A 26907-nucleotide genomic window follows, 5' to 3' on the forward strand; every position below is an offset into this window, starting at 1 on the left:
TCTTACTTTCGCTTCTCATTGGGGAAGCGGGATGCGCTGATTATGATTCCCGCGTTTTCTTCATTGCGTGTCAATTTGTTTAACTTGCTCCAGATTTACGTGTTTTAACGGCTTCCTGCTTTCGCAATTCCATTCAGCGTTTTCGTGGTTCAGAACATCATGAAATACTGCCTGTCATCGGATTTTGCTGTTGTGATTCCGAACGTCAACGTAGCAGTACCCGATTCTTTTGATTGAATGATTTGTTATTTGCTCGACAGTTATTATCATGTCTAAGGCAACAACGTTGATTCCCGAATTGAAGGTTTGTATTTTAGTGTTAAAGACTTTTGCGGTGTGTCTCTTGCATAAGTTTAAATTCAAATGCTTTGTGTAAGTTTAATCTCTATTTTAGGAATTAGACAATTTGCTGAGGTGTGGGATTTGTTATGATTACATGAAGAACACCCTTATCACATCATGTTCTCACAACTGTAAGTAAACTCCATCTTAATTGACCATTTTCAGAATATGTTACCTGGTTTAGATAATAATGAAAGTAAAATTGTCCTTCTCACACCTTTCCACAGATTGTTCTTACTGTATACGAAAGTTTATGCAGTACAAGTCGCAATGCCCAACTTGTTTTAAGGAATCCTCGGAACCCCAGCTACGGTGTAACCGATTGGTCGACCAGGTTATTGGCCTATATGAAAAAGTGTGTGAAAAGATTGAAGACATTACTTATGATCGAATGCAAATCAATGGCAGCATTGTCGTTAGTGGAAATGTTGTGGACTCGGATGCCACAACCCCGCAAGCGAAAAAAAGTGGTGAAAATATCATGGTTACCGAAGTGGCAGCCTCGAAAATGAAAGTTTCAGTTCCAGATATGTTTACTCCTCGAAGGAAGCCGAAGAAGCCCCCTCCTATTATTGCGGAGGCCGTTAACGTAGTGCCATGTCCTGTCTGTAATGTTGATATTCCTGAAAGAAATATTAATATGCACCTAGATAATTGTTTGGCCAAAGCTAAGGAAATGCCATCAGAGAGGTAAGTGTTCGTTCTGAATCTGTCTTTTCTGTTTTCTTATTTTACTTCTCTCCTTTTCTGTACACATTCTGTGGCATTCCATGCTCATTCAATGGACTGATTGTGATTTAAAATCAGTTCTTGTAAGTAGATATTTTCACATGTATGAGGAGTAATGTGTGTGGTTAATTTTTGATTCAACTGACACCAACTGACATAGGAGTCCAATATGAGTCTTTGTGAGATCAAACTCCAGCAAATATTTTATTGGTGGGTTTCTGTTAATTTTTGCTTTTAACTTCAATTTTAAAGGTAAAACTTTCCAAAGAACACCTTTCAAAGCTAGTCCATCCCTGTCTGCATTGAAAAAAATTGAAAAGAGCTGGGAGTCATTACTCTGGGAGCAGAAAAGCTCTATTCAATGGACACCAAAGTTACATTTTGTTCTTTTTTTGCAAGTATTCCTGTGTCCATTACCAATCATCTGAGCGGGGCTCTTCAGGGCCTCATCTCTGGATCAAACCGATAATAGCAAAATTGAATATTATTTTATATTATCTTCAACACCTCATAGATTCCTTTATTTTTGCCATTGGCACTCTCTGTTGATGTTATTTTCAGAGATGCCTTTAAAATGAACATCACTCTGATTTAACACTTAGCTGGTGAATGATGTGTATGAAATTTTCTTGGGGACATCGGCAGTCAAATGAGCATTAAAGGCAAACTACGTTGTGGCCTCCGACTCATCGCCCATTCTCAAGGTTGCTGTTTCTACATTTCTACTGGTCAGTGGTCCTCCACGTTGATCAATCCTGCCCCCTCCTTAGATAGATTTTCAATGGTCACTTCGAACTACCATCGGCAGCCTTGAAAATGGATGAGAAGGTGGGGGCCAAAATGTCGGCTACCTTCAATTTTCTTATCTGGAGGAAAGCTCATACAAAATCTCTATTTCAAATGTTGTGGTTTATAGTGTAGGTACGTGGGACATTCAGTTATTTGACTTTTTGGCATGGTTGCTCTCGGTGTTTTGCAGAATATCTCCAGAGGATGACCGCCGCAAACCGTTGCCAAAGCTAGTCTATCCCCTTCTGCAGGAGAAAGATTTGAGGAAAAAATTGAAAGAGCTGGGACTCAGTGCTCTGGGAGACAGAAAAGCTCTTGTCAATCGCCACCAAAGGTACGTTCTGTTCTTTTTTTTTTGCTCGTATTACTCTTTTCATCGTAAGTTGTCTGATTTGTGGTTTTGATTCAGGTATGTTGTGCTCTACAACTCGGAATGTGATTCGTTGCATCCTCGCCCTGTCTCTGAAATTCTGGATCAAGTGGCTCTGGAAGAGAAGTTGGAAAAGAGACCTGGGTTCTCTGGGAATACATTTGCTCTCACTAATACTGTAAGTGTATTTTCCTTCCATTGGTCTTTTCTTTTAAGCACATATTATCTCCACTAAAGGTTGACCGAATTGCAGTTTTCCAATTTTTTAAATGATTAAATGAGATGACTAATTATGATTACATTGTGTCCTGAAATTGCTTTAAATAATGGGAAAATTTTGATTCAGGCGATCCTATGTAATGAACTTTCCACCTCATTGAATTCAGTGCCTTAATTTACATGTACATATTAACTTTTTTCCAAAGGGCTGGGAGTTATTGTTAGTGTATTGCAGCAGTTAAAAATTTATTTTTATTTTTGACTCCCCCAATGCTCTGTTGACTGAGTGATGGATAAATCTCATGCATGTTTCAAGTAATGACTTCTTATTGTTGTAGTTACCAGGGGTTGAGTATAATAATGAATTCATATATGTGTGAATTAAGTGAAAAGTACCTTTGGATTGAAGCAGGTAGTGAAAATAAACATATTATGGCTTCACAAACTTTAAAACAATGTCATATTATTTAACTGTGGTTTAGATGGAGGCAGCAGCTTTCACTGCCTACATTGTGCTTCCATTACATGTCCTCACAATCATTTTCTTGATCAAGGAAAACATCTTGACTCTTCCCTCTCCCTTATTGGCATACTAATTTATCACTTTCTCTACCTTTTCCTATCTCAAGTAACCATTACATAGCCTGTAGATTGGATTTTAGGAGACAATTTGAAGTCCAAACATTGAGTAATTTTGAATTGGGTCTCAAGTCGGCTGGCAAGTTTTGTGGTGTAACGTTGTCAAAACCCCTGGGTTTCGAATGTTGTTTGACCTGACACGGAGAACTCTTTCCACCTGTAGGTGAAAAAAAGGAAAAAACTACACATAGATGAAACGGATATAACTACCGATAGAGCAATAAAGGAAGTATATTTTAAATTCTTTAACAAGAGTTTTTCAAAATGAGTACATATAGCAAACTAATATTCACCTCGACAAACCTTAATAATTACAAGAAATAACTAGGACAGCATGTGTGCTGCACCAATCGACAAGACTTCCATTGCCAATGCTTGTCAGAACAAGAGACCTTCTCACTGCAAGGCTGTCAAAGCAAGAGAGAGCGCAAACACTCAGTGGCGAAAGAGGGGAAATGTTTAAGGGGATGAGGTGGCTGCCTGCGAGCTTAATCTGGTGGGATGAGGTAATTAACCAGCAGCCTCCAGCAAATGCATTGACTGAAACAGCTGACGTTTTGCCCAATTTTTCCCTGTAGAGTCTGGGTTGACAGGAACGACCAGAACACCTCTCATAGGCCAAAAATGGTTGGCAAAGCACCACAGCATGAGAGGAATAGCTCCCACTCCACAATCTTTCACTGTTATATCAGTTCCCAGGTGGGACGAGGGAAATTCAGAGAGGCAATGGAGTAGTTTCCTTCATCAAAGAAAACGAAATACATTGATTGTGATTCGTTACCCACCATTAGTGTATTCATATTATACAAATTATTTGGTTTTGGAAATCCCAATTTAGACGAATGGCAATGGTCAATTTTTAATCTCCTTTGAAAAAGGCCAGATTGGCGCCCATGCGATGCCACTCCACCTGACGTCACAGGGACCTGCATTCTATACGAGTAGAAAGGAGTTTTACATCGTCTGAGATTACCAATGCATGTATGAGACACAGAGCTCAGGGAAACATCTCTTAATAATCACTTATTAAAATTGCCTATGGTCGGAAAGTTTCTTTCTTTTGATAGGGTATTAACAATCCTCAGTTAAGCCAAGCAGTACATGCTAGCAGCCTGCATTGTAGCGGGGTTCGTAGCCTCGCACCAAGGTGGTCTCACACGGCAGCAGCGGGAATCAGAATGACATCACATGGGCTTTTCCCAGCATTCAAAGTTAGCCGTCGCGTTTTCACGCACTTGAAAATTCTCACTTTTCATTTAATCGCAAAGTAAGATATCATCATTTAAAAATCTAAAAGTGTGAAATATGTAGTCCGGGAGTATTTATCTTTCGATTAAGGCAAAAAATATTGGAAACCACCGTATTGGTAGCCGAGGATGGGATAGAAATGGTAGGATGAGGTGTCGGAGGGAGGGAGAGGGATTTGATTGTGGATTACTTCTTATTCCACAGTGCCGAGCCTTTGATTCAAAGGCCCTTGTGCAAAAATCCTTTGTGGGAAAATTCCTTTGCGTATAGGTTGTGCAATTTAGTCTGTAGATTTAAATTTCTCCTGAGAGAAAAATTATCCAAGGCGGGTAGATTTTGGAGGGAAAACTTCGGGGGGTACTTAAAAAAAATGCCACGGCGTGAACCAAACTCTGTAATTCTTTTTACTCCTGATGACAATGTGGGAGTCACATTTTGATACGTCAGCCTTTAATAGCCTTACCCAATGCCTCATCTAAGAAAAATTTACTTACTCATTTTCCTTATCCTTCTACTAATCCTAAACCATATTGCCTGTCACTTTTTCTCATCTGAAATTCTCACGGTCACCAGTAGCTGTTTTTCTATTTAAGAGCAGTCGGGATTATTTCCAAGTCCAACTCAAGGGACATTAAATTCACCAAAGGAAGCCAGTTATACCACCGAGCCATTTTCTCAGAGTGGACTTTGGGATGGGTTTTGCCGAACAAGATGTTGACGTCACAAGTCCACACTGTGGCACATGTGACGAGGCACACACCTGACTGGCAACCGGGAGAGCCGGGCTCGAATCCCGGCTAAGTCAAATATTGTTTCATGGCGAACTTCATCCTTTGGTGTATTTAACTTTGCCCCCATGCACGTGACTGTGTACAAAGTCACTTATTCCTGCAGTGCTTTGCAACTCAAGGAACATTGTAAATAACAATTAAAGAAGCTTAGGATTATGAAATTATATGCACAGTATATATGTTTAATTAACTCTTTAGCTGTGGTAGCTAGATCGCAAGCCTTCCACTTTGAAGAGGAATATTTGCCTAGGAGGAATCAGTCTTATTACTACCTGAAGGGTCTTTGCAAAGACCCTTGCAATCCCCACTCCATCCAGAGGATAACATCCACGAAGGTTCTAAAGAATAATGGATTACATATTGGGTTACTTAGTGATAATTTTTTATTTTGAAAAACAATTAATTTATTGAATTTGAACAAATTTTCTGTTCACCTTCATATTAGTTACCTTGAATAATGTTTCCTTGTACACTATCTCTCTATAACGGCACATGCACATAAATCATAGGGAAAACTTTTCATTTCAGTGGCCAAGTGCTGATTTCCTCACCAGCCTCTGGATCTCTCACTACTTTCTTCTCTTTTTTTCATCTCCTGGTCTCTTTCTCGTCTAACACTTTTCTCTCTCATTACTCTTTTTATCGTCCTCGGTTCTGTTCGTCTTGATCCCCCTCTTTCTCTATCAATCTTCCCCTCTTACTTCCTTGTTCTGCTCTTCCTACTCTTGTGTATTGTTTAGTCAGGTGTAGTGCCAACTTTCAGATGTTTCAAGTGTACATACTGCCTATTGTTAAATTGGGGTTCCTAACCGTAGAATTACAAGACAGAATACCAAGTAAAGAGGTGAATATTTTTCCACATTGGTTAAAAATTTTCTATGCATGTAATTTCTTGCATCAAAGCACATTGAAAGGATGATGAAAGGGCAGGCCACAAGGGAATGGAATGCAACTGCTGGAAAGCGATGGGGGATTAGTTGGGGTAGCTACTAAGTGATGGGGGGATTAGTTGGGGTAGCTACTAAGTGATGGGGGAATTTGTTTGGTTGGCTAGGGAGGATTGCCAACTCTCTCATGCATGAAAGAAAGAGTTAGGGTGATGTCGAGATGGAAGTGGTGTGGGTGAGCTCGTCAGTTGAGTCGATCATTCACCCTTGCACTTTATTTCCTGGCATCACTCAGTCACACTTGGATGTGCATATTTTCTACTGCTGAAGGGTTAATGTCTTAGAGAATCTTGATGGCCTTAAAGCTGCACCTGATGTCCCCCAACATTAAACGAGGTACAAAAAATATTTCATTTGGCTTCCCTATAGGCTATAAACATCTTTAAAATCATTTGATTCTGTGAAGCTTTGTCTTCTTAAACCTCTTCCTTCAGGAGGCAGGATTATTGCACTACCAAAGTTGAAACATGCTTTTTACCCCTTGAGTAAAGCATTCTGCATAATTACTAAATGAATTATTAGAGAGGAAAATCCAGAATCGTATATTTTAGATTTGGCTTTTATCATGACGTAGAATTTACTGCTGCAGTGTGCTAGTAAATAGTTAAATATAAATGTTTTTATTATCGCCTGGGACTTCATTGTGGGAGTGAAGAAACAGCATCTTAATTATGAAAAATGAAATGGCATGAGATTTAATTGCTTGTTTGAGGCGTAACTTGGTGAAAGCGGTTCATAATTAACATTAAAAAGAAAAACTTTGTGCTTTCACATTAATATTTATTCACGACCATGGTTTCAACGTTAGACGTCATCATCAGGTGAACTGTACAGAGGTCCATCACATCCTTTTATACCAGGCTAGGAGGGGTAGGGAGGAAGGTAATGAGATTGAACGGATTGGTCAACAGAGGACAGGGGAAGAACTTCGTCATACGGTAGAAAAAAGTTAGGGGTAGGAGGCTCCCTTAGGGAGATGGAGGGGGGGTTCAGGTGAGAGAGATGCCGAAGGGTTCGTTAGCCCTGGAATTTAGGAGTGGGAGGCTTAAAAGAGGGGAGTGGGAGTCATACAAAAATTCGTTTATAATGTTGTCATTGGAACGTACGTGCTGCAAAATTTCCATCTGTCTCAAAGCGTCTAATCTAGGTCCTTTAGGTTCAAAATGAAGCACTTCAAAAACAAAATCATTTTGATGACTGTTATCTAACGAATGTATAGCAAATTTTGAATTAGTCTTTTTATTTCTCAGGCAGGCTTGGTGTTCTTTCACCCGTTCTTGAAATGGTGGCCCCGTTTGCCCAACATACACCGTGTTGCATTCACATTTTAACCTATACACCCCACTCCTTTCTTCTCTTGGGATGGGATCTTTTGTGAGGGAAAGAATGTTCCTGATGTTGGATTTATTGTAAAACGCAACTTTAATTTTATCCTTTGTCACCTTTTTGCAAATCTTCGGTCCGATGTCCTTTAAAAAAAGGATTCTAGACCACTTGGCCGTGGATTCTTGTCGGGTTCGGGATCCATAAATTTCTCCCCCTGCTTGTTTTTTTAATTGTTTCCAATATAAGCTATCAATTAGCTGTTCGTTTTATCCATTATTTTTAGCAATTGGTGTAACTGTGTTTAATTCCTCATTGAAATTGGCAGGGGACATCGTAATATGCAGTAACCTATGTAACATGCTGTGAAAGGCTGATAACTTCAGAGAAAAAGAATGCCTTGAACTCGAGTGGATCACTTGGTCCGTATAGGAGTTTTTCCGAAAGACTGAGAACTCGAGGTGATTGTTGACCTTAGTGACTTTAAGATCTAGGAAGTTGAGAGAGTTATTTTCTTCTATTTCGTAAGTGAAATTCAAATTGCAGTCCAAAGAATTCAAAAAAGATAGGAACATTTGTAGTTGTCTTTTTGAGCCAGTCCAAATACAAAACACATCGTCTACATATCGATGCCAGGATAGTACATTTTTGGTCTGTGGATTATTGGGGGAAAACAGGTTCCTTTCGAAAAAGTCCATATACATGTCCGCCAGGAGAGGGGATAAAGGAGAGCCCATGGCCAACCCATTGGGCTGTTCATAAAATACACCGTTAAATTTGAAATAATTTTGAGACACACAAATCTTCAATAGATCACACAAGTCACTTATAATGGGAGCTGCCACACGTTTCTGGACGAGAATAGATTCTGCTATGTCTACGGCTTCTTTGGGTGGGACACAGGTGAAGAGATTGCTCACATCGAAAGACACTAACAAGCACTTATTGGGGATATCAATTTTAGATACGTGTTGGATGAAGTCAATGGCATTAGTAACTCCATACTTAGGGGTAAACTTTGAGTGATGCCTTAGCACACAGTTGAGTTTTTTCGCCAAGAGGTAGCTTGAAGCCATGACATTGGATAGAACGGGTCTAATTGGACAATCACCCTTGTGAATTTTAGGAAGCCCAAAAAAACGTGGAGCTGAGGGATTCATTTGGTGTAACCTAATCACTTCATTCCACTTAAATAACACTGAAAATGATTTTAAGGCTCTTTTGCACTCTATTTGGAACTTGGCAGTCTGATCTATCGGCAATTCTTTGATCCCATTCTCTCGTATGAACTGTTCACATTTCTCTAAGTAATCTCATTCATCCATAATCACAACTGCGTTCCCCTTGTCAGCTTTCTGAATAGCTAGCTGTTCTGACCTGAGAGTACACTTAATCGAGTTAAGAGTTTCCAATTCTGGGTATTGTTTCTTCACCTTTAATTATGAACAATAAGTCTATTTAGCTCTTGGGCAATGAAATGCTTCACGTGTATATTGTCTTTCTGGAGAGCTATGTCACAATCCACTGCTAAATTCTTAACGTCCTTCACGGAAATGGGGATATTTGGCGCGTATTTCAAGCCCTTTTCTAATAAGGTCACTTCATTTGGCTTAAAAGAGTATTTAGACAGATTTACGATTCTTGGTCCGAAGGAATGGGCGTCCACCACTGGTTGATCCACGACGTTTTGTTTCGTACTAGACGTCTGCTTCGTCTTAAGGGCGTCCTACTTGCGAAGAATGGTGGCTCTCTTTTCAAAGGCAATTTCACTACTTTTTTGGCGAACTGAGTCATCTAAAATCAACCACTCAATCCAGTGAAGATCGTGAGTGAGCTCCACATATAGAAGAAAAAGGTAATGGGAAATGGCGTCTCTTTTCACATACCACTCGTATAACTCCCTTATGAGCCAAGTCCTCTTGGCTGCATTGACTGCAAAGGAGCCTGCTGAAAACCGGGGTTCCTTTCCTCTTCTAAGCCTCCCACTCAAAATTCCTGGGCTAACACAACATGACGAACCCTTCGGCATCTCTCTCACCTGAACCATCCCCCCTCCACCTGCCATGCCCTCCCTAAGGGAGCCTCCTCCCCCTAACTTCTTTCATACCATATGACCAAGTTCTTTCCCCCTCCCTCTTCTCTGTTGACCAATCCGTTCAACCTTATTACCTTCCTCCCTACCCCTCCTAGCCTGGTATAAGAGGATGTGATGGACCTCTGTAGAGTTCACCTGATGATGACGTCTAACGTTGAAACCATGGTCGTGAATAAATATTAATGTGAAAGCACAAAGTTCTTCTTTTTAATGTTAATTAGGCATGAGATTTGTCGCCTACCAATTCTTAGACCACTGTCTAATCATATTTTCTCTTGTTTATTATGTCCTTTCAGTGGCTGACAGTGAACAAGAAGATGGATGGTAAAACCATAGAAATGGCCCAAAAGCAATACTGTAAGCTTTTTTCTTTTTTGTAGTGAATACAGAAATAAATTTTAGTTTCTCATGTTTAACTTAGATGATGTTGAGGTTTCATGCTATTGCTGGAGAGAGTGTGATTATTTCTCATTTTTTTTCACATACATGATGGGAATAAAAATTTGCATATAAAATATCAGTATAACTTCTATGGTGCCTGAGTTACTATGTACATCATTGAGTTTGTAGATTAAATAATAGATTGAAGCTTTGTTGATTTGTTCCACACAACTTTTCATTTGGTTAACCCTGACAGGTTTCATCAATGACAGTGAGCAGTGGTGATGATTGCTCATTAAGGGGTGGCAGGGTTGTGACTGGTTCTGCAGGCGAGGGGAAGGAGCGAGATTTCTTGACTAATTTAGAACGATCTTTGAGATCCCATTGCGTTACTTGTAGTGAAAACTATGTTAAGGGAATTCATGTTAGAGAAGTGATGCGTGTATGTATTTTTATGAGCATGTGAGTGTTGGAACTGGTCAGGGTTCACCAAAGAAATAGCTGTGTGGATTTACTTTTTTCAATCAGTGTATTTGACCATACATTTAAGAATGAGTCGGGTCTTAATTTTTTTTGGTTCTCGGTACCAGTCCAGTTCTCCCCCATCGGTTCTCGATACTCGATTCCAGGGATGAACTCCTATTATCTGAACTAATGACAAATTTAAATGAACAACCTCAAGAAGTGAATGAAAATAATTTCACTAAAGGTGTAAATAAGCTGGAAAGCTTTGAAAAAAACTTAAGATCGTCACCATAATTTTATTTGACAAGTATAAAAGTTTAAATACTATGGTGTTAAATAATACACCAATATATCATATTACATCAGGCAGCCAATGGTTCTTTCTCCAGGTTTTGTTTTTAAAAAATTTACATTTTTACCCTAATCTATTCTTGTTTTGACAGAAATATTGCTTGCAGTACTGAACAGGCGTTCACTGAAAACAGTAGAGGTTGATGTTGATTTTGAAGGGCTGAAATATTCTTGGAGGACAATTTACATACTGCCAAGGTAGTTAGCATAGCGTCAGCGTCAACAGTGAAACTCCCCCAACTTCTGATGACATCATCCGTTAATTTGTTGTAACTTGTTAAACAGTTCCAAATATATTCAGTTATCTGTGATGTTGCTTGAATTCTTACTTGACAACTTATTTGCATGCCTCGCCATCATAGATCTTATGACGTCAACACTAAACTGCTCAACACACCAGTACAGCGACACCACAGATGAACTGAGTGGCCACGGCTTAGCCTGCGTGATTGATACGTCTGCTGTGCAGGCGCTGCTGTGCACACACCTAAGACCACTTTAAGACGAAACGATTTTCTGCCGGCCACTGTTCACGGCATGGCACATGGCTTTGCAGAGAGTCGCCGCAGCTGAAATCCACCTGAATTTCATGTGTACAGTGGCCGGCTAGAAGACGATTCGTCTGGAAGCACATTTCACGCCGTAAATGGTGCTTCACCAGGCCAGATTGAAATGGGTGCCGTGTCGTCAATGGCACGCACTCGAGCAGTTGGAAATTTTAGTGGGCCAAACCTCACCCAACATAACATTAGTTAACGAGCAATTGTATTCTCACCATTCACCACTTTTCAATGTTTTTTTCTGAGAAACCATTGCGGATGCCACTCACCACTCCATAACACCCCTTCCCGTATTTCGTCATCATACACCAACCCTCGGCTACCCCGTGCAGTGACCCATCAGCGACGTACTTCCCAAACCTACCTTCCCTTCCCTTACCCCCTCCCCCATTCCCCCTTTCTCCACCTCCACTCCACCGCCCCTCTAACGCCTTCAAGGGTATAAATTCTATGTACTGATACTTGTAATTACCAGATGATGATACGCTGTATCGAAACCGGTCGCAAATACATATATTTTATTTTGTGAAACAGCGAAGTCTTTTTCTTAACCTTTGTGCTTCAGTAATAAATGAGTTCTTTTAATATTTTGTTCACTGCCAGTCATGGAAAATCTAATAGTTATGATTATGAATTATTTTTTGTAGTAATGATAAGAACCACCAATTTTTAGAACTACAATCGGTCAAAATATATTCAAAATTTTCATATGGTAATTGTCATCTGGTGACTGCAAAAAAATGTGCAGTGATTGCTAAAACAATGACAAACTCTTGCCAACATAATAAAAAAAATATTTTTATTGTTTGGAGTTTGCATAGTCCAGTTTTGTCAATTAGAAAGTTGACACTTGGTAGGTGTCAGCTGCTGCGGCCTGCGGTGAAACTCAAAAGGTGTTCAGCCACCACTGTGGTGGCCAACTGCTGGACAGGTCGCGCAGCTGCCAGTGAGGTCACTCTGGTGCATGTGGACGCACCGAACACTACATTGTTATTAAGCCACGCAGCGAGATGGCTCTGGTGTGTGGGAGCCTTCATTGGCATCTAATGGCATCGTTATACTGCAACAATTGCAACAGCAAAAAGTAACATTTAAATAAATAAAATGTTGTAGCACAAAAATGTTTTACTGCATCCAATGCGTTTTGGCTCACTGAGCCATCATCTGGTACAAAACCAGTACCAGATGATGGCTCTGAGAGCCAAAGCCCATTGTACACAGTAAAAATTCTTTGGAGAAGTGCTGCAATATTTTATTTATTTAATAATGTCTAACTTCCTCCAATTGAAGCCTGAATCTGTTGGACTTATTACGAAAAGTAGATTGAGCAAATAAAAGAGTATTAAAGAATTGCCAATAATTCTCTCTTACAATACTGTATTTTAAGTTATGAATGAAAACTGAAAGAATCTCATGCAAGACACTGGCCATGGCCTTGAACACGCTGCTGACCATTTCAGATTTGGGCACCAAATTCAAATCCTTGCCACTGTTCCGAGCCAGTGCCATAGTACCGACTTAATGCAATCGGTTCTCGATACTGGTTCCTAAGGCCAAGAGCCGGCAGTACGAGAACATTTACCGGAACTGACCCATCTCTATATTTAAGTGTTTGGATAGAATGAAAATTTAAGAAAGTTATGGTATGAATGAATAGTAGTCAATGTTGGTCTATATTTACATCTACAAGGACCACTGCAAATGCTGGCAGTCATAATATGTAATCCAATGGAGTGTACTTGCAATCAATTTCCTTTTGCAAGATTTAGTTGCATAACTGCATAATTACTTTCTTGCAATAATTTTTCTGTCAATGGTACAAATGCATTTGTGGATATTTTTTGTATATTTGTATTTAAAAATGATAACTCTTTAATTTTCAGTGAATGAAAATAAGAATAGTTTTGCTGCATTAATTGATGCTGTGAAGAGAGGTGGACCAAAGAAAAGTGCTCCTGTCACGCCAACCAAAGATGTGAGTAATTTCCTGCATAGTGCTTAATAGCTGCAGTTAGGTGGACCCTCTGCAGCCCTCTATTAATCTCTGTCACCAGCCCATTTTTTCTTTCAGGTTGGCCCTGTTGTTTGTCATCCTCATATAAGTGTCTAAAGTACATTATCTCTCGGCAATAAATTCCTCAGTTACATTCCTCAAGCAAATGCTATATGTCATATGACATTTCCTCTCCACCTACTGGTCCGTCTCTGCTGTATGCTGCTCCACAGTTTCCTTTCTTCTCCTATTCTTTGCTCTGCCTTTTCATTTCTAACCCTATCCATCCATTTGTCTTCTCCTGTGGCCTCCATCACACCAATTCTCTAAAGGCCTGGTTACACGGTACATTAGAATGTACAAGATTCTGTACATTTTTCTGAATGGTTTTCTGAACAGATTCTTGTACATTCTCATGGACAAGATCCACGAGTAGGTGGTTACACGGTACAGTTTTTCGGACATTTTTTCGTACATTTTAAATGCGCAACGAATTATTTCAACTTCAAATATAAACCAATGGGGAACATGCAAACTTTTTAAAAGTACTAGAACAATAAGATACTTACCTCAAATGTACTTGCCGAAAATTTCACGGATGATTAATGTTTTATAGCTGAGATATGAGTCATTAAAAATAATCTTCATCGACTGTTTGAAAACACGTGATGGAGCGTGCCCACGTTACATCACGGCACAGTATCCACTGATGACAGGCCTAGGAAGTGGATAGAAAACTGTCTATGTGGGGCCTCAAACGCATATTTGGCGAATATAATTGCTGTTTTAACGTCAAACTTCGGATTGTGAATATTTTGGGTTGCCAAGGCGTTGTTGAAATAAATAAAGGCGATTGTTTGGGGAGCTTTGGAAAGAATAAATCCAAATAAGTTGATTGCAGATTGTGATTTACGTTACACACCTACATCATTTGCTTAATGCAGTAAGTGTATTGCACCATGGACCTTCAATAGAAAAACGTGTGAAAACCATCGTGTATCCCATAAAACCATATAAAGTGCTCCGTCGTCTAGTATCTCTATTTACTCGCCGGAGAAGTTTTTTGCTTGTGATCAAAAGGACAAAAATAAGAGGAATAAGTGGTTAATGATTCACAGAATGGAGTCAAATGCATTATCTATATTGTCAACGGGATATCCTCAACACTCTTAAATCATGGTTACCGCAGGATTTTATCAAGTTACTTATTTCACTTTGTAAACAACTCTATAAATGTACCTATCATTCTACCCATTGTAGGATCAAATTATAAGGAAAGTGGCTGTTTACGAGAATAAATACTGATTACGATTAAACCACGGAGAAAAATAAGGAATGTAAAGGGCGGCCGGCCTCTCGTCGAAAGCAGCCTCTAACAAGGAATATTCATGAAGTGTCTTTCGCCGATATCGTTCAAATTTTGTTGGATAGTAGTGTTCCATAATAAAAGCACATTTTAAAATTTTCTCGTGCCCTTAAGCCTTGTGATATAAAAAACAGGAGATAATAAAGGCAGTTGAATTTTAGTCTTGAAAGCGAGTGTGTCGTGATTTCCCTCCATCCTTCTCCTGTGAATCGGCGCACGATACAAGAATATACTAGAAATATGAGGCTTTTGGCAAGGTAAATTCAATATTTAATACTGCGATGCTCATAGCGTTCGCTGCATGTCAACGCAACACCTAAAATTTCGACTCGTTTTGCAGTCGGTCTTGATTCAAAAACAGGAACTCGAATAAATACAGCGTAAATAGTACTTGAAACTTATTTCTTTGCCTATCACATGCTTTTTTATGACCTTTTAACGATCATTTGGATCTCATTCTTGGACGATTCTCGCGGTTCATACATTAATGGCCTTTCCATCTGATCCTTCCTTTTACCCATCCCCTTTTCTTGTGTTCCATTCTTTCGCTGCCCATATCCAATCAGTGAGATATCCAAGTCAAGCAAGATCATATCAAATCCAAATAACTATCGGGGCCGTACGTAAACAAAGAAGTCGCCTATACAAGCCAGATGAAATGAATGTGTCGTTTTCGTAGTCTGCCACCAGGTGATTCTGAGTTCAAATTGTATGATCGTCTGAACGAAATTAGAGCAGGCGTTCAGAAATTCATACATTCTTACATTTTGCGTGGTTACACGGTGCATTTTCGCGTTCATTCTGAGATTCAGACATTCTCACATTTTCTTGTACATTCTCATGTACCGTGTAACCAGGCCTTAAGGCTTCAAGTCTTTTCTGGTCAGGTTTCCTGATTGTCCTAATTTCAGATCCATCAAGTGCCATTGTCGTTCTGAATCTGATCATTGGATTATTCTTCCTCATAGAATGATACTCCAAGATCGTTAGAACATTAATAGCTTTGCCTGGTTTCGCTATTTAGTTGGGCACTCTTCACTTCTATAGTGTTGAAGTGTTTTTTCCCATCCCGTCCCTTCTGCACCTATCCTTTCCCAGAGGCGCTGACGGGCTCCTATCGCGGCGGCGCCTCTTTCCTTTTTCCTTCCTCTCCGCCCCCCACTCGGGTGATCGGGCGTATAAGCCTCTTGACTTGGTTCCCGGCCCCGGTGTGTTGTCGCTCCAAAGGGATCCCCTTGAGCCCTCATTCTCTCTGTCGTTCTGAATGTGGTCGTAATGGCACCTCCTTCCACTTTTTACCTCCCTCTCTCTTCTTCTTGACGAGTGCAGGCGTAAAAGTCTCGGACTTGGCTCCCTCCCTCAAAGAGTGTATCCCTGTGGACGCTCTCACGATACCTTATCCAATTTACACCCAAATGTATCTTGAGAGAAATCTCTGGATTATTTTTCTTTATAGTATAATTTACCATTTCTCCAAGTACACCTAATTCAGTTTTGCTTGCTCGTGTCGCCTTTACGATGGCATTGAGATTCTCTTCCATCCCTATCTTTACCATGGAGGTTTTGTTGGGCTCTCGTCACGGCTGTGCCTGCATTCCCTTCTTCCCCCCCCCCCCCCCACTCTCTGCTTAGATGGGCGTAAAAGTCCCTGACTTTGTTCCCAGGCTGGAGAGGTGTATTCCCTTGGGACCATCCTGGGTAGCTATTGCCATGTCCACCCATGTGTCTTCACTTGTTGTTTCCTTGTTTCAATTCTATTGCTGTTGTGCTGAGTGGCCTTTGTACCATGAATGATGTCTTATCTTGGGCTGTAAACACTCTATGCCTTCTTTACCTCCTTCACTTCAGGTTATGGGATTCCTGAGGTTGGTGAATTATTCCATTTGTTCCAATGTCTCTTATTGGACTTTGGCCACTACTTGCTCCCACCTGCATACCAATGTCTAAGTTTTTTTCCTACTTAATTTTCTTGTTGCTTACTTGGAGCACTTCTTTCATCACCTCTACTGAGTTCTGTGTATCAGTTACTCTTCCTGCTACTAAAGCAATTTCATCTGCTAATTGCAGTTTCTGTGCATTTCTTCTCTACTCACCTTGACCGTATTTCCATAAGTGTTTTTCCATGTACACCTTGAAGAGTGCTAGTGATTGGTTTTGTCCTTGTCACTCACTGACCAGCTCTCGAAGGGTTAGGTTGTGTGTGCCTTGCGCTCCTGAAACCGGTTCCTTCACTGACCGACAGCGATCACCTTGGGCTTTCACGCCGTTGCTTCTGTTTTTCTTAGTGTAGTGATTTTAGTGTGTAATTCTACTAATCATATTTTGCGAAGTAGTTAGAGTAGTAAAAGTGTAGTAGTGAAGTAGTGTTGTGAAGCAACCTGGTCCTGTAGCTGCTGCTGTGCCTGCCACGTGACGGGGAAACGGATAAGTAGTCGCTGACCAACTTATTAGCTTTTTATGTCTCTTCTCTCTTTCTTATTTCAAGTTGCCTTAATTGTTTGTAGTGATTGCCTAGTTATAATATTATTTGTCTCGTTTAAGTTGTTAAGAAGTAGCTTAGTACGTAGAATTTATTGATATATTTAAGGTATTAGTGTTAATTCATAAAAATTACTTGATCCTTCAATTGTGTGCGAACTCCATCACTGACCCTTTCTTCTTCATAATTATTAACTGTCTTAACTAACTCATTAAGAAAAACTTGCCTCATCTTACGTAGTATTTGTATCATTATTATTGATTTGTGTAATTTCAAAGTGTTTTTTATAAAACCGATAAAGCCCCTAGAGTAGTATGGCTGGCCGATCTTCCGTCACCAAGGCCAAGAGCAATGCGAAGAGCGACCTCCTTGAGGCATGCGTCACCGAACTCGAGAAATTGGTGGCAGAAATACACGCCCGGGTAACGAGTTTTGGGGAAATCCCACGATCCGGGGATCGTAGCGTCTCCTCTACGGCCCTGCGCAACACCAAGGTGGTGTCTCGAGCATGCTCGGGAGTGTTAGCCTGCGTGGAGACCTTGGAGAGGACGGTGCAGTCTTCGAGTCGGGGAATTACTCATAACCTGAGGCCCGAGTGGGTGGTTGTACCCCAAGGGCGGGGGGCGGTGGCACGGCCAAGTCGGGGAGTGGGGGAAGCGGAGGCTAACCCCATCCCCGTTCACAACAGCTTCGCGGTGTTGTCGGAGGACAATTCCGGGGAGCTAATTGGCGAGGTCGTGAAGCAACCCCCTGTTGCGAGGGATGCAGCTTCGAGAGGCAGCCTGGGAGGGAGGGCGGGGATCGTATTGTTAGGGAGTTCCAACGTCCGGCGGATTTTCCCCCAGTTGGAGAAGGAGCGGACCAACGTGTCTTCCTGGTGTATACCAGAAGGCCTTGTACCCCATACTACGGCGGCGGTAAAAGCAGTGGTGAAGGACACAGGCTGTTCTAGACTGCGGGTGGTGGCCCATGTCGGCACTAATGATGCCTCCGAACGCAGAGCTGATGAGATATTTAATTCCTTCAGGGATCTAAGCTCGGAAGTGGAACGCGTTCGAAGGGGCACTGGTGTCGATATGCGACTGTCCATCTGCAGCATTGTTCCACGGACGGACTGCGGCCCTCGAGTTTGGGACAGGATTTCCTGGATCAACAAGAGGCTGTGGGAACTCTGTGTGAGCATTGGGGCAGGGTTCGTGGATCTTCGGCCGGTGCTTAGATCGTGCCGGGCTCCCCTCAATTCGTCTGGGGTGCATTATTCCAAAGAGGCGTCGGAACGAGTGGGTCGTAGGATTTTTGAGCACTGAAGGCATTTTTTAGACTAGAGGGTAGGTCATCTAGCGGGATTACCAATGATTTAATTAAACGTAGCCTCCGAGGAAATCCGCAATGCGAAAGATACGAGGAAGTAAGCTTAAGAGCGGTAACGCCGGACAATAGCGTCATTATTCCCAAATCGCGTGCTCCAGAGAAAGAAAACATGTCAAATATTATTAGTACTACCGATAAAATTCACCCGCTGAGTATCGAAAACCTTGGAAAAGAACCAACCGAAACTTTAACTACAAAATATGACATTAACCTTGTTGTAGTTAATTGCCGTAGCGTAAAAAACAAGCGCGCCGAAATCGAGCATATTTTTCAGGACGCAGACGTGGTCATGGGGACAGAGAGCTGGCTTACGGAAGATATAAGCGACAGCGAAGTTTTTCCTCCAGAATATAAAATTTACAGATGCGATCAGCGCAATAGAACTGGCGGCGGAGTTTTTATAGCCGATAAATCACATTTACACAGCGCCGCCTACGAAATAACTGACAATGAAATAGAAAGTGTATGGTGTACAATTAAACAACGAAACAAAAGGAGTATTCATGTTTGCTCTTTTTATAGACCGCCGAACTCCGAAGTCGATATTATGTACCTTCTAGAAAATCAAATATCTGCATTTACTCAGAGAGACAGTAAAAGTGTAATAGTAATCGGGGGAGATTTTAATCTCGCATCCATAAACTGGGATACTTACACTGTAAAACCGAACTCAAGAAATAGAGAAATCAGCGAGGTATTACTCAACATACTTGCAAATCACTCTCTCACCCAAGTAGTTGACAAGCCTACGAGAGGAAATAAGATATTAGACCTTTTAGCAGTAAGCCATCCTAAGTTGATAAAACAAGTCGATATTATTGACGGTATAAGCGATCACAGATTAATCCTTGCAACGCTAAAAATTGATGTAGTGTCAGCCGTAAAACGAAAACACAATATTTACCTATTTGATAAATGTAACTTCACTAAATTTGGCGAGATGCTTAATGACTCCTACAAAAAATTCATTGTTACATCAAAGGACCAAAGCACAGATGTAATATGGACACGTTTCTTAGAATTCTGCGCCAAGGAATCAACGAACATATTCCGCAAAAACTGAAATGTGATAATAAGGAACCTCGCTGGTACAACAACGATGTCAGAAGAGAAATTAGGAAACAGAGAAAACTATACAATTTGTACAGAAAGTCCATTATGTCACGTAATAAATCGAAGGAACTTGAAGCTAGAGAAAGGTACGCTGCACAACGCTCAATAACCAAGAAATCAATGCGAACTGCAATGCGAAAGTTTAAGAAAAAAGTTCTCGGTGAATTACTCGAAGAAGATTCAAAATCCTTTTGGTCGTATGCGAGAGAGCTTCAGGGAAAACATTCAACCGTAGATTCGTTATTTGATAAAGATGGTAAACTTGTCACCGAAAATATTGACAAAGCTAACACTTTAAATTCCTACTTCGTAAGTGTATACACTACTGACGATACTCAATTCAATTTACACATTCCATATACTGAGGAATCGATGGAAGAAATGTCTATACAACGTGATGGGATAACTAAACAACTACAACCGATTAAGAATAGTAAATCTCCGGGTCCGGAGGGAATACCCGCGCGTGTCCTCAAGGAGTTAGCTCCACGGATCGTACCTTACTTAGAGATAATATTCAAGAAGTCACTCTCCGAAGGGAAGTTACCGCTAGACTGGAAATTTGCAAGTGTTACACCCATATTCAAAAAGGGAAACAGACATGACCCAGGCAACTACCGTCCGATTTCATTAACATCGATTATAGGCAAGATACTTGAGCATATCATCGTTAGCAATATCATGACTTTCTTGGACAGACGTAACTTCCTCCATGACTGTCAGCACAGATTCCGAAAAGGTAGATCATGCAAAACACAGCTTGCGCTCTTTCTTCACGACGTTATAAAATCTGGTGAATCGAAAAGACAAGTTGACGCACTATTTCTAGATTTTAACTAGAGATGTGCGAATAGTATCCGCGAATACTCGAATACCTCGAATACTAGAAAGTATTCGATATTCGAGGTTTCGAATAGTTATGCGAAAAGTACCGCCTCGAATACCTCGAATACTTTGAATTTCGCGTCATACACTGTCGCACACACGTCGTTGGTAGTTGACTCGGAAAAATGTAGAGAACTGTAGTCATTTAGTGCTCGCAGCGCCGTGATACTCACGTTGTCGAATTACATCAAATTGGTGGATTTTAGCGGTGAAAAGAGTTCGTCGAGGGGAACCGAAAATGGTCGGGTGAAAAAATCCGAAAATCCCCGATTCCCCCCACCAGGAGAACCTCCTTGCCGTGGGATAGCAACCTTAGGGCATTTCCCACGATCCGCTATCCCCCTCCATTCAGCACTCGCCTCACCCACTCTGACGCTTTCCTCTTCTCCGAAATCAAACAAAAGGTCCCAGCTCGCGCAGGGATCGCATTACGAAGACCCTCGCTTCGAAACAAATATCGAGTTACGGGAACAATAAAAACTTGTTTCACGCCCTCCCCCCTTTTCTCACCCACTGACCTTTTTCTGGCTACCTGCTTCGAAGTTCCCCATTTCTGGAGGTCAACTGCTGCGTGAGTACCGTGGGATACTTACATTAGCGCATTTCCCAAGATCCGGTATCCCCCTCCATTCAGCACTAGCCCCCCCTCTGAGGCTTTCCTCTTCTTCGAAATAAAAAAAAGGTAACAGCTCGCGCAGGGATCATATTACGAAGACCTTAGCTTCGAAAAAATACCAAGTTACACGAGAACAATAGAAACGTGTTTCGGGCCCTCCCTTTTCTCCCCCACTGACCTTTTTTTTTCCTACCAGCTTCGAAGTTCCCCATTTCTGTGGAGGTCAACCGCTGCATGAGTCATCTATTAGCACAAAAGGTGTCTTAGAATGACTTTCGTCAATTGATGTCACACCTTTATTGAATTGAAATATTAGTAACGTGCGCGTAATTTCAAAAAGAATAAGACCAAACACGACATATTTCTGAGTTTATTTAAGCATTTTACGCAAAGAAATAAATGTCAAAATACGACGGAGACTTAGCATTCTGGCGAAACTCGATATGAGCAGCAGAGCTTCTCGGAAGTTGATGCGGTATTTTTTTCCGAAAACATATATCAAGTTTCAATTTATGAATGGTGCTATAAATCTTTATTGATACAGTCCCAGACAAAGGGATATTTTCTCAGAATATTTGGTTTCTCCCTGATAGCAATTCCAATTCATCTTCTTATCTCGTGAGAATTCCCAAAGATGGACTGAAAATAATTGAAGAAAATCCGGTGGAAAAGAGCTTGTATTTTACAAAATGCCTCAGATTGTCAGCTAGCACTTGGCAGCAGGAGTGGGGGTAAAGCGATGTTAGTTGAATTAATTATATGCCAAATTGTTTCCATAAAATTAAAATATTCATTAATCAGCTAAATTCCTGTTCGAATCATTTAAAGGAAATCAAAATTACTCCCCAAAATCTTGTGTTACCTGCTGCATAGGCAACCGAGTCAAACATTCCAGCATTCATCATTTAATATTCGAGGTATTCGAGATTCGAGGTATTCGAATATTCGAGCAATGATTTAATATTCGAATTCGAGAAATCTGCTATTCAACCCATCTCTAATTTTAACCCATTAATGCCCAGACGTATCTTTAGATACGTCACACTTTAAAAATTCCTAAATACTCTGTGGTTTGTTGTTAATGCGATTTCTTTATGTAATATGACGGAATAAAGTCTTCAAATGGTATACAAGTGATTTAGATTATTTAAGCCAATATTTGCAATTGTTATGGTTACTTACACATGGCTGGTCATCAACTACTCAGAAATTGCTACGCTATGGTCATGTGAAAATTAAATTTTCACATAAACCATTGAGTTATCTGAATCCAGTTTTTACCTGTTTTATTTTAAATGTATAAGGAATATTATCTTTTTAAAGAGATTTATTTTTCTTTCAAGCTCATCACAAAACTAATCAGTAAAGTTTTGACGTATCTAAAGATACGTCTGGGCACTTGTGGCACTAAAAATTCAAGTTTTGACTTATAGGTATGTTTCATTCTATTTATTGATTAGATGAATAAGTAATTATTTTATAAACCTAATTATGTGATAGATCGAAGACAGTTTTATATTCCTGCCATTTCATGAAGTATAATATTGAACAATTAGGTAAATACAGCAAAAACAGGTATTTTCTCAGAATTGTGGTGCATCCTCATTTGAATTGTGATAAAGTACCTTCATTGGAAGCAAAAATGAATCAGTATTGGATTTCTGGAAGCGTAAATACTCACAATATCAAGTTGCCTATCCTGGCACAGTAGCGGATACAGAAAAAAATTCAAGGGAGGCACAAAAGATATCTTGAGCTATCTTTACTTGTATCGTAATGAAAAATAATCAAGTCACGTACGAAGTTTAGGAAAGTTTTATTTAAAATGATTATAAACAAGGCATTATTATTATTATTATATATATTACACAATTATTATATATACAAGGCAATGCCATCTTATGATATGAAAGAGCTACAATTGTAGTTCTGCCCTGTTAGGCAATGCGGGCGGCCAAGTAAGAGGGGGGCGCGCTCCCCCTTCGCCCCCCATATGTATCTGCCAATGTCATTGCATTACTTGTATTCTGTATCGCCGACGGTGGAATGGATTGATTACTTTGTTTCTCGTTCAACTTTCCCCTGGCAATAATATCCAATTTGCAAGCCGGAAATCAGTGTACGAAATAAGCAACTTCGTGAACATTGATAAAGAAACTATGTACTACGCTCCATCACCAAAAACTCTGTACTTTGTATTCAAGTTCGAGTCTCCGAAAGATATACCTGACATAAGGAGGAATCTGCGCTTTAAAGACTTTTCAACCGTCTCTTCTGTAAATACTTTTTTGTTACTTTTGTTGCACACCCCTTGCTATATAAGTCAAGAAAACAGCATAGGGGCTCCCATTTACTGCTGAGAAGAGAAGACGTACCTTAGTGATGGAGCAGACATGAAACAAATCTGAAATAGCTCTAACATCAGCGCTGTCAGCAGAAAAAAATCAAGACAAATTTTATGAACAATTGTTAAAAATGTTAGTACATTCTTTGTACGTACAAATCGAAGTGATTTATGAAGTGCTTGGAATATTGCTTCTCTCAGGTCACCGTCTACTTAGTTGATGGCTTTATCGGTGGTCATCTCCAGACTGCACCATCGAAATACTTTCTCAGTCAATGCGAAGGAACAGGTTTGAAGAAATGTTAAGGTTTCTGCATTTGGTAGATAATTATTATAATGGGAAGAATGATGGCAAGGTTAGGCTGTATAAAGTTCAACCTTAGTTTGAGGTTTTGAACTAGACTTTCAAAATTGTAACCGCTGGAGAATACTGTTTGGTGGATGAATCAATCAACCTCTACTATGGTAGATATGGCTGCAAGCAATGTATTAGAGGGAAACGAGTAAGATTATGGTTAAAATTATTGTGTATTTTCAAATCAAGTCAACCTTTATCATGCTGTAGCCAACCTTCAGAGAACAGATCTTGGTCAAGGATAGGTACTTTTAGGATTAGTGGATGAGTGAAAATTACCACCAGGTACAAACATATTTGCTGACAACTTATTCATATCAGAATTGATTAATATTAGCATACATAAAAAAATTAAAACTCCTGTTTGTTATTCTGTTTCCGAAATTCTAGTGGCGATCGCGGACTACAATTCTCACATGGGTGGAGTGGACATGTCAGATCAATTCCTGGAAAATTACCGGACAACAATTAGGAATAAAAATGGTGGTTCAAATATTTCAGATGAGACTTGGATGTATCAGTTGTACAGGGATGGTTACGGTATAAAAAACTCGGATACAGTATCACACTGCTGTAAAATTTCAAAATGCAAATGTAAATTGTTCGCGTTATAATACTATAATAATACTCAAAATTATATTATTTGATGCATAATAATTCAAATTCAAGTATTAACAACTACTGATGAAGGCATGGGTAATGAATTATATAGCAAAAACGTGCATAAACACAATTAAATGATAATGTGCATTTTTGACCCCTTAAGTGCCTAGATGTATCTTAAGATACATGTAGGATTAAGTACTATGCAAATGTTAAAGATTTTTAAAAAGATTTTTTCCCGCATCAGGTATGATGCCTAATCATATTTAAGCAAAAAAAGTAAAATTTTTTGAAAAAAATCTTCTGGGCATTAATGGTAAGCAAAGAAAGCTTTCGACACTGTACCTCACAACAAACTTTTATACAAATTACAGTCATGCGGATTAAACGAAACAGTTGTAAACTGGATACGCGACTTTCTCAGAGATCGTAAACAAAAAGTAGTTCTTGACGGAATTAGCTCTGATGTTGTGAAAGTTATATCAGGTGTTCCACAAGGAAGCGTAATCGGCCCCCTGTTGTTCATTATATACATTAATGATCTCTGCTCCCGCATTAGTAGTAAAATACGTTTATTTGCTGACGATGCTGTCATCTACCGCAAAATTAGTGATCACTCTATGAAATTCTATCTTCTGACTTAAACAACGTACATTTGTGGAGCCAAGAGTGGGGACTCGAACTTAATCTGAGGAAATGCATGGCGGTACATTTCTTGCGGAATTCGCCCAACTCTAACCATGTTTATGCAGTGGATGGTATTAACATAAAGGCAACAGACGAAGTGAAGTACCTGGGAGTTACGATAACCTCGAACCTCACGTGGGGAACACATATAAAGAATATTTGCGGCATAGCCCTGAAGAAATTAGGATTCGTCAAGCGAATTGTAGGAAGATTTTCGGATGAGAAAGTAAAAGAAAGGTGCTATTTCGCTCTCGCCCGACCGCACCTTGAATATGCAGCGAGCGTATGGGATCCGGTGCAGAAAGACTTAATCCGCAAACTGAATAAAATACAAAGGAAGGCTGCGCGTTTCGTCAAAAACTGCTACGGGCGCACAGACAGTGTTACCCAGATGTTAAGCGAATTAGGCTGGGAGCCGCTGGAGACTCGAAGGCTGCGCGCTAGGCTTAGATTGCTTGAACAATTGAGAATGGATATTTAAGAGAGAAACAGAGAACATAATATTAGAGCCACACTATTTTTCCAGGTCCGATAGAAGCGATAAATTAAGAGAGATGTTTTGCCAAACGGATAGATATGGGAATTCGTTTTTCCCTCGTAAAGGACTTTAATAAACGCTAGTCCCAACCTCGTTAGAGCACTTCCTTTTTTTATAGTTTTAAACGGCTGGTGTCCTAACATCCCCTGCCACACGCCTTTTAGGCGGCTCGCGGGGTATTATGTAGATGTAGATGTACCCCTTTGCTAATTTGGGGTTATATTTTATTTCATTGCTGCATGTCAATCGTGGCCATCTGAGAGGTGCTATTTCATTCTTTTGTCATTGTAGTCCAATCCAATTTTTTCATTGGAGTGAAAAATTTTACTCCATTCCACATAAGTTTTTTGACAAGTAAAAAAGTTTTATTTACTCTTATTCTTCAATGTCATTTGGTGATTAATGAAGGAATGTAAAAAAGTTGGGGGAAATGAAGATTTTTGTCAGGGAACTTAGGATTACCGACAGTGTCACGTTTCATGAGATACAAGTTTTCTCATTCTAATTCATTTTTCTGTTTAGGGACCATCCTGCTCTACCTCAAGGCCTGTGCAGGCAAAGGAAGAAGAATCCAGTGCCATGAAGTCACAAAGACCACCATTAGTCTCATCAGATGAGGAGCGTTCATCGCCTGAAATTTGTGTAATTCCCCACGATCAGCCTGAGGTGGTGCAACGGAGAAACTCGCAGTCATCGTTCGACATGTTCGATGGGAGCAGTCCCAACAGGGCTTCGCAGGGCAGCAGGTCAACGTGCAACCTGCGAACGCAGCAGCTCTCCTCCCCAAGTCGACCGAGTTTGTCAGGGACATGGGTGACGTCCCAGGTGAGCCCTGGGCAGAGCAGGGGGGACCTGAAGACCCCCTCTCCCCCCCCAGGAGGCACTGCCGAGCACTCCTCACTCGACAGCTTCCCCTCCCCCCCTCCATCCAAGTGCGAAACGGCCCAGCTCTCTCTGACTGGGTTGGACGTGGTGGCCTCTCCCGACGAAGAGTCGCTGTCCGCTGCTGGGGGAGCCTCCCCCCCGTTGGTGTGCCACTTTTCCCCCAACCTGGGCGCCAAGTTCCAAGCGAGCAGTGACCACGAGCGCACTCCGTCCCCGTTGGAGTTTGATCTGGGGCAGTTGAGTCCCGAGGCCTCTCCGCCTGTCCTTCGCAAGAAGCGTCGGCGAGTTATGATGAAGCCCCTGGAGTCTGACGATGAAGAAGGCAATGCGGTTGCCTGGGCTGTTAAATATACTGTCTAATATAAACTGTTAAACAATCTGTGGGCCATAAAGTAGATTTTGTTGGTTCCACTTAAAACAGTA

At 40.6% G+C, this 26907-nt stretch overlaps 1 protein-coding gene across 1 annotated transcript; it reads left to right on the top strand.

Annotated features, from left to right (window-relative positions):
* Nucleotides 1-32: 32 nt before the first annotated feature.
* On the top strand, nucleotides 33-26844 carry LOC124161469 (E3 ubiquitin-protein ligase RAD18-like). Its single transcript, XM_046537791.1, has 8 exons — nucleotides 33-304; nucleotides 395-473; nucleotides 570-1032; nucleotides 2051-2194; nucleotides 2270-2408; nucleotides 9789-9849; nucleotides 13133-13224; nucleotides 26122-26844. Exons 1-8 carry the CDS (start codon nucleotides 269-271, stop codon nucleotides 26842-26844), a joined length of 1737 nt encoding a protein of 578 aa, XP_046393747.1. The 5' UTR covers nucleotides 33-268.
* The last annotated feature ends 63 nt before the right edge of the window (nucleotides 26845-26907 follow it).

The sequence above is a fragment of the Ischnura elegans genome, chromosome 6 (assembly GCF_921293095.1).
Source record: "Ischnura elegans chromosome 6, ioIscEleg1.1, whole genome shotgun sequence".
NCBI classification, from domain to species: domain Eukaryota; kingdom Metazoa; phylum Arthropoda; class Insecta; order Odonata; family Coenagrionidae; genus Ischnura; species Ischnura elegans.